The following is an 8,286-nucleotide window of genomic DNA, read 5'->3' as shown; positions in this document are numbered from 1 at the left end:
GCACTTCCCTTTTTTTATCATCGCTATGCTGAGTGCAACACTGCACCCAATTTTGAAATATTTAATGGAAAACATATTGTATTTGATTTGGTGCCATCGCTCTATGTAGTTGTTACAAAGATGTGATGTTGGATAATATTAAAACTTATTGCTGGGAACTTGTGAAACTTCAAATTGCAGGCGGGAGGCCACAATATAATTGTTGGTCTGAGACATGCATTGTGCAAGAAGACGAGACAAGATGATATAGATATGATTATGCATCAAATATTATATCTACAACATGTTGATTGCTTTCCCATCTTTGGGGTGCTATTGTTGTCTTAGGACTTTCATATGAATCTCTGATTCTTTTTTCCTGGTTTCTGCATGGAGTCGGGTCATGCGAGTTCATCCAACTGTTCATGTACAACTACGTGCCGCATTGTAATTTGCATGTAACCTTGCTTCAGGAGAGGAGAATTGGGTGATGAACATGCTATCAACCTGGTTACGAACTATTATGTCTATTCCTAAATAGATAGCATATTAGAAAGCATGCACTCTAAATTTGGCTCATGCAATAAAAAGAGTATTCATATTGTTTTCTTGAGTGAAGAAGGTATTCAAACTGTTTGGGTGAAATGTACATGAAAGATATATTGATTTATGAAGAATGATATTTCAAATTATGTATGCCAAGAATTAGGTACTATACACTTCGTGTAAAATTTAAAATTTTCAATAGAGTTAACCTATTATTTTTAGGGAAGATTATCCTACATATGATTACATGTGTTAGCCGAGATGTGCAACGCAAGCTTACTAGTGTGACAAAAGTCCGTGGAATTGAAAGTTCATTGGTTTGAAAAAAGGTTAAGAGTTTGACAAAAATTTCACAAATTTGGAAAAAAAAGTTTGCAAAATAAAAAGAGTTCACAATTTTGAAAAAACAAAGTTCACAAATTTGATAAAAGTTTCTGAAATTCGAAAAAGTTCATCGACTTGCAAAAAGGTTAAAGAATTTTTTACTTAAAAAAATTGAATTTTTTTCATGAAATTGATAAAAGTTTGCGATGTTGAAAAATATTCATTCATATGAAAAAAGATCACAAATTCAAAAGATAAGTTCACAACTGGGCGCCCTGAATTTGCGTGGTTCATCTTCCAGGACAGAGATCATCTTCGTAGCATGTGTTACCTCTGCGGCCCTCTAAACCCTAAGGGAGTACTGTACTGAACCAAAACAGGTGCCCGATGGCTGGTGGTGCCTGGTGGTTGGTCGGTCCGGCAAGGGAACGAATGGGGGCAGCTGATAAACAGTTCGTGGACGGACAATAAGACAACTGCTTTTCAGTCACCGACTCCAGTGCACTGCCAAGCACTCGAGTTACGTGATCGCGCCTCTTTGTGGATGATAATTCAGTATTCATGAGTCAATCAATATGTCGACTCCTCGGCGTGATCTCTTTGATTGTCCTGCCGTGGACTGTGGACACAGTAGTTGATTCCATGTATGTACGGACTACGGATGACGGGTCTGTAAAAACAGGTTTGTCATGTGTGTTGGTCTGCAGCAGTCAGGCTGTAAGCTCTTCTTAACTGTATGATTCACCATAGCTGAAGCTCTCTTTATTTCGCATCAACGATAATTAACTTGGGAGCTTCGTCCTATTTAACCCTATACTCCCTCTGTTCCTGTTTACCTGTCGCGTTTTGAATTTCGTAGGATTTGCTGCATACTCCACTACAAGTTTCCATGCACGAGAACACGCCGACTGCAAAATGAAAAACGAGTTTCATTAGTACTGAACGGAGCCGATGTGCAGTGGCCAGCGGATGCGAAAATGGGCTGGGCCTAACGCCGTACTACCAGCCCATTAAACCGTAAGGCCCTTTTCCGGAGCTTTCCTCGTCACGGGTTAGCTTTCGGTTCTCCAACAAACAGGAGCGCAGCCCCCACCTGCTGCCAATCACGATCATGAGCGTAGCTATTTTGGCAATCTGCGCCATGGTTTAGGTCACCGGCCACTACGGAGAACAATAAACAAGTGTGGTGGCAGCGCCAGTACGTACCACGTAAGCGGACTCCACAGACTCCACCGCGATCGCTCTGACGTGATCCATGCACTGACGCGTCTCGGTTAATTAACTAGCCCCGCCCGTATTGTGACCGCATGCCTCCCCAACGACCAGCAGAATGGTCACCTTCCATTAACAATCGCAGTACGTAGTGAATAAACTATACTGCCATGCCATGATGCGTCCTCACCCCAGGAAAAAATCAAAACCACCATGATGATGTGAACACCGTACCGTTTAGAAATGCAAGATCGCCTCTCCCAACAAAAGTGGACAAATTATTGGCGATGGGCGGAGCATTAGTTAACGGGGGTAGGTTTTGGTGGTATCCTGCCGTGCATCCTGGTCACCTTTGTACGCAGCACCACTAGTTAATCTCCCCGGTGGTACCACCGAGCAGAGCTAGCGTTAAGAAATTGCGATCATAGGTAGCACGGCACGGACCTGACCTAGACCTAGTGTGGCATCCATAGCAGCTGAGGTCCGGGAAGAGTAGAATAACGAAAAGTTGACTCCAATTAGTTGGTTCCCCGGATTCCAGCCAGCCCGCGGCTCACGCTGGGGGGACACACTTCACCCGCACAGGTGGACGGACTCGGTGATGCCATGGTAAACCGCACCATCGCATTTCTTTATGCCTCGGTGATCTCGTCTAGTTCGGTAGCTAGTTTCATCGTAGGATTTGCTTTAGAAATTGTGGTGGGACTCCAACGTTTCCTACGGCAGTAGAGTAGTTCATATAGATGCTGGCTGAGAAAAGGTGAATGAATTGCTCGCGGGAATATGCACTTCCCGTTGTGCTTGTCGGGCGTCGCGAAGAAGATGCCGGGAAACCAGGCAAGAAATCTTGCACACGATCTATGGGATCGATTGCATTCGTTACAATATTAGTGGGGGCATCCGATCCTACGCATCTCGGGTGACTTTTAAAAGAAGCTAGACCGGCATAGTTTATGCCGCTGAGTGACTCCATTGGCCGTCCAATTTTGATTCGTCTCGGAGTATTGGGATACTTGATTACAGAACTAATCTTTCATAGTGAATCGAGATCGCCTTGGTCCGCAAGTATGCGCACTAAAATATGTCTCACGTCGCCATCCTTGGCGATGCGATGACACTGTCAAATCCACTCCGGAATCGGCGCTGCTACAGAAACAGTGAGCAAGAAGCTCTGAACCTTCGATGCATCACCACTCTGAACTCTGAACCTGACTATTATGTTCGGTTTTTCCTACATGCTAGTAGTATCATGCAGCCACACTTTCTCTGTCTCGTTGCACTTCCATTCAGGGTTCAGGAACGTGTACAAGAAAACACATATATTGATCAAAGTAACAACAAGATTTACATCTAGAGCGTTTGGTACGGAAAATCAATCCCATTCCACAAAAGCAGAACAAACAGCCAAGTTAATCTGGGGCGAGAAAGATGGAGAGGGAGCCCATGCATTGCATTGCATGCAACAATGGCTCGCACTCTCGTGGCTCTAAAGTTCTAACCTCGATCGGGACACACTATTTGTGAAAAAACCTCCATGTCCAGCCGCCCGTGGAACAACGGGACCCTCGATCAGGCGTGTACGTACGTACACCACTAGTATATGCAACCGGTCCCTAAACCCGTATGCTGGCGCGTGTAGTCGTAGACGTATGAGTACGTGTACGTATATGTCCGTCGTCCTGTACTGTACGTACGTGTGCCAGACTGAGGTCGCCGAAGATCGGGTGCGGTTTGATGGGAGCGTCACACGCGCAACGCGGGGCTCCTCGCGGCGAACCCGGCGTCGGCCCACGGGGCGGAGCCCACCATGGCCGTCCGCGGCTCCGGCGGCGGCTGATGCGGCTGGTGCTGGTGCTGGTGCTGACGGTGATGATGATGGTGGTGGTGGTGGTGGTGGTGGTGCCGGTGCTGCTCCTTCCGCGCCGCCGACACCGCGTGCGCCGCCGCGTGCTTCTTCCGCCGGTGCCTCGCCCTGTCCACCTCGATCTGCTGATGCCTGCACTCCTCGCTGCAGAACGGCGTGTCACCCCTGCACAACACACGTACGTAGTCACGTATCCAGAGTCCCAGACAAGATGGTCGCATAATCGCATTGCAGCTGGGACTGAACGCCTGGCCGATTGACGGACCTGTACATGAAGATGTCGCCGGAGAGGGACTTGCCGCAGAGGGAGCACTCCTCGAGGTAGTGGTGGCCGTGGCCGTCCGCCTCGTGGACGTAGTACAAGGGCGATGACGGCGGCTTCATCGTGCTCATGGCGCCGGCCCCCTTCATCATGCTGCCTGCGGCGGCGAACAGCCTTAGAATTGGGAGCAATGCCGCCTTGACATGGCACTAAATGTCAAGGAGGCTCGGCTGGCTTGCCGTCTTCCGGGGGGTGTGCACAAATAGGGCACGGCCCAGCTCCATTTTTAGCCTCCGACGAACGTTGAGAGGCTGCTAATTCACACCGGAGGAGAGCAGTGCCATGAATAGAAGCCAAAGGCAAGGAACCGGAGCTTTACATTTTTTTGTTTTTGGTCTGATGGAAACGGTCCTGAACGATCGATTCTGCACCAAGAACCACTCTCTGCATCGACCTTTGCACATGGTAAATCGCAGAGAAATGAATCGGATAATACTTCTCCATTGGTACAGTATTCTTACTCTTAACAGCCATTTGCTGTTTAGATTGTACAAGATGCTTCATAACTTGGGTTCGATAAACATGATCCATCATCCATGTGTTTACCACTGTATCCAGCGGACATGTGCTGAAATAGTCTGCACCCATTGACGCACTGCACTGGACTGAATACGGTCTTGCTTGGACCAATTCAGATGCAATATGATAGCAAGGAAATGACAGCACCTCCCATATTATTTGTTTTGTTTTCCTGCGAAGTTGCACCTAAATTATGCAACCCGTGTACATATGTCATCGGGGGTCATTGTCTTAACAGCGCGGAATGAGCACATCCCTCCCGCCCCCGTGGGAGAAAAAAGAGAGCACCAGCTCTTGTCGCCTTCGCAGGCGTCCTTTTAGCTCAGAGCACGACAAGAGCGTCCGTCGTCGTCGAAAGCGGCCCGCCATTAAAACCATTGTAAGCAAGCACCCGGTTTACCGTTCAAATCTCTCGTCTTCGCCGTCGTCGTCCTCATCCTCCTCCTTGAAGAAAACAACACTCCAGGCCAGTCCAACGCCGAGACATTAACCTCTGGCACAGTGACACGCCGTAGCATCTGGTTCACGGCGACCAACGCCGAGACATTAACCGGTGCCACAGCAACACGCCGTGATAGAATCTCGTCCACCGTAACCAACAGCTGCTAGAACGGTCATGGAACTTTTCTAGCGTCACATGGCGGCGACTAGACGGAGCTTCGATCGCAGAGCACCACGGCGTGCGCATGGGTGCGATCCGGCCACGTGCGGGGCTCCGGCCGGTGCCCCCCGAACCACCGGCACCCGAGATGCCTTTGGCGAGCCGGTTCCTCCCGGCCGAAGGCAAAACGACCCGACGCCTCGTGCGTCATGGCCTCCGTTCGTAGGTGGCCGTAACGTGGCGAGGGAATCCGAGAGCTTTCCCCCTAATGAAGCCTTGAATAAGCTTGTTTAAGGCCTAGATTTGCCTAAACGATTCTCCGCTGCACATGCACTCCAGTGCAGGTAAGGTGAAATCTACGGGCTTCATGAGATAGATTTGTTGTTGCTACGTTTTTTTGAGTACCTAAAACTCATCTAAATGAGATATAATTTGGTCTCATTCACTTTAAAAACAAGAATAAATACAACCCACGTCAGCACACACGCATCTTATAGCATCACATCCAATGGCTATAAAAGGTGAATGAGACCAAATTATATCTCATCTAGATGAGTTCTAGCAAAACTGCGTTTTTTATCAAAAAACGTCGGGTACTTCGTACTAGGGCCAGCGTGCTTTGTACTCCCTCTGTCCGAGAATACTTGTCATCAAAATGGACAAAAAGAGATGTATCTCAAACTAAAATACATCTAGATACATCCCTTTTATTCATTTTGATGACAAGTATTTCCGGACGGAGGGAGTAGTAGTTTAGCGTATGTTCACGGCGATGTGCGCAGGGTATGAGATCAGGCAGGTCCTAGAAGCATGGGCGGTATTGCCGTATAACCGTATTTGTACATGTTAGACGATAGACGTACGAGCCTTTTGTTTTCTTAATATACTCCGGCAGCTGACAGGTGGACCTTGCACGTAAGGTGTACACCGGAGATCCACTAGCAAGGCAGCTTTCGTGGACAGAAAAATGGTGAAGTAAAATGCGCTGGTCCTTGTTGCTAGCCGTTGCCTCGTGTAAGTTTCCAAGAAACAGGCCTCGCGAATGAAACCACCGGCTGTCTGGCCGAAAGAGAAGATCTTTATTACTTCACTCATGTATGTGTGGAACCTTATTAGGAGTAGTCATGTTGAGCACACTACTTTGCTTTTCTTGTTGAAGCAAACGTCTAAATAATAACAATTCGTTCACGGCTATCATTTCTTCAGTAAGAAATGGAAGGCATCATTTGTTATCTCTCTGGACTTTCCTGACTTTACCTGCGCTCTGCTCCACCAAGAACCAACAGGGCCGTTGTCTGGTCCTCTGCCTTTGCTGTATGCACACAGTAACAGGCAACGGCCTCCAGTATTTTTCATTTTTTTTAAACAGGAACGGCTTTAAATTCCTATGGTACAGTAAAGAACGGCGATTGTGTTCGTGGGCCAAAACGAATAAATTCAGTTTTAAATCTTAATATTGCGTCCACTGTTATGGGTGGAACCATCTGTGGAAGCATGAAAGCATGGAACAGTAGGAAAGAACACAGCTGAACTAACGAGAAAACCGAGAGAGCCCTTTTGTTGGACGAGACTTGACAGCTCCCCCGCCGTGTGCTCATCCGTGCTCCCGCGTACGTGGCTTGTTTTGATTGGAACAAAATAAAGCCCGACCCCACCCCCTTAAAATCAAGAGAGGGAGATAATTAGATTAGAAAAAGAAAAGGAAAAAGACAGCTGTAGGATGAAGTGGGAGCACGGATGGGAGCATAGGAAGGGAGCAGCCAAGCCGGATCCCCTTTTTTGTTATGCCTCTCTCTTTTCTTTCATATCGACAGGCTATAGTACAACCTTACGCGACACAAGAACAAAAAACCAGCGATAATTCACACACAAAATTTAACTCTTAGTCTCCATCTTCGGAGATCAAAAGGATGAGAACCCATCCATGCGGTTCAGAGACAGCATAAGATGCAGCAGGTTTGCAGCCTGGAGGGTGGTGGTCGTCCCGTCGAACCGGCGATCCAAGCTTCCCTCAACTGGATCTAGCCTGCCCAACTCATCATCGAGCTTTTGTTCATCATGAACTGCTGCTGAAAATCCTACGTTTCGGCTTTGTTGCCGGAAAGCTGCTACCACGCCCAGACCGGGATCCTCGGGGTGCTCTGCTTCTGCTGCTGTCTCTGCCGCTGCTCCTCCGCCCTCCCGGTCTGATTCGAGCGCTTCTCTCTCGCCTCGTCGATCTCGATCTGCTCCTGCCTGCACTCCTCGCTACAGAAGGGCGTGTCACCTCTGCAACACAAAATAATCAAGCCACCATCAGAGACAATTCTTCAGCAGAGGTGACAAAAAGGAGAGATCATGGCCGGTATGACAAGTAGCGTGTATTCACCTGTACATGAAGATGTCTTTGTTTCCTGCGAGAAGCTTCCGGCAGTTGAAGCAGATGTCCAGGTAGTGGTGGTGGCCGAGGAGCTCGCCGGCGTCGTCGCAGGGGTCGCAGAAGAGGCGGCCGGGCACGGCCTTCCTCGGCGGGGACGTCGGTTTGATGGGAGAGACGGAGTGGCTGAGGCAGCCGGCCTCGAGGTCACCGTAGATTTCCATGGAGATCGATGGAGTAGTTTCTTCTGCAAACTGCTAATGCTTCTCTTTCTTTTCAGGTAGGAATGACTGAAGGGAGTGGGGGAGGAGAGTAGAGAGGCGAGGGACCCCTTTATATTAGGGAGGGTGGCGTACTTTTCATTTTGGCCCTCTGTGGCGGATGAAATTAAGTTTAGCACTCAAGATGTGGAGCAAGGTTCTCCCGGTGGATTTCCCATTTCTTGGTTGTTTATTTGCTAAACTTTCAGACTTTGTACTTGGGCGACATAAACAATAAAGTTGGCATTTCCCAGCCCTTCGAAAAAAAAGTTGGCATTTCCCAGAAGAAAAAAGGATGGCGTT

General features: G+C 48.2%; 2 protein-coding genes across 2 annotated transcripts; both read right to left on the bottom strand.

Annotated features, from left to right (window-relative positions):
- Positions 1–3,365: 3,365 nt before the first annotated feature.
- On the bottom strand, positions 3,366–4,444 carry LOC123042067 (histidine-rich glycoprotein). Its single transcript, XM_044464592.1, has 2 exons — positions 4,191–4,444; positions 3,366–4,090 (listed from the first exon to the last, which is right to left on the bottom strand). Exons 1-2 carry the CDS (start codon positions 4,337–4,339, stop codon positions 3,805–3,807), a joined length of 435 nt encoding a protein of 144 aa, XP_044320527.1. The 5' UTR covers positions 4,340–4,444; the 3' UTR covers positions 3,366–3,804.
- A 2,663-nt stretch (positions 4,445–7,107) lies between these two features.
- Positions 7,108–8,028, bottom strand: LOC123046680 (FCS-Like Zinc finger 1). The gene is made up of 2 exons (XM_044470094.1): positions 7,736–8,028; positions 7,108–7,635 (listed from the first exon to the last, which is right to left on the bottom strand). The coding sequence occupies exons 1-2, from the start codon at positions 7,945–7,947 to the stop codon at positions 7,476–7,478; spliced, it is 372 nt and encodes a 123-aa protein (XP_044326029.1). The 5' UTR covers positions 7,948–8,028; the 3' UTR covers positions 7,108–7,475.
- Between the last annotated feature and the right edge of the window lie 258 nt (positions 8,029–8,286).

The sequence above is a fragment of the Triticum aestivum genome, chromosome 2B (assembly GCF_018294505.1).
Source record: "Triticum aestivum cultivar Chinese Spring chromosome 2B, IWGSC CS RefSeq v2.1, whole genome shotgun sequence".
Taxonomy (NCBI): Eukaryota; Viridiplantae; Streptophyta; class Magnoliopsida; order Poales; family Poaceae; genus Triticum; species Triticum aestivum.
Note: the sequence above shows the minus strand (reverse complement) of the source record. Positions and strands in the feature narration are given on the sequence as shown.

Coding starts and splice junctions, on each gene's coding strand:
- LOC123042067 (XM_044464592.1), bottom strand. CDS start 4,339: ATGATGAAGGGGGCCGGCGCCATGAGCACGATGAAGCCGCCGTCATCG. Junction 4,091..4,190: donor GGCGACATCTTCATGTACAG/GTCCGTCAATCG, acceptor TGTGTTGTGCAG/GGGTGACACGCCGTTCTGCA.
- LOC123046680 (XM_044470094.1), bottom strand. CDS start 7,947: ATGGAAATCTACGGTGACCTCGAGGCCGGCTGCCTCAGCCACTCCGTC. Junction 7,636..7,735: donor AAAGACATCTTCATGTACAG/GTGAATACACGC, acceptor TTTGTGTTGCAG/AGGTGACACGCCCTTCTGTA.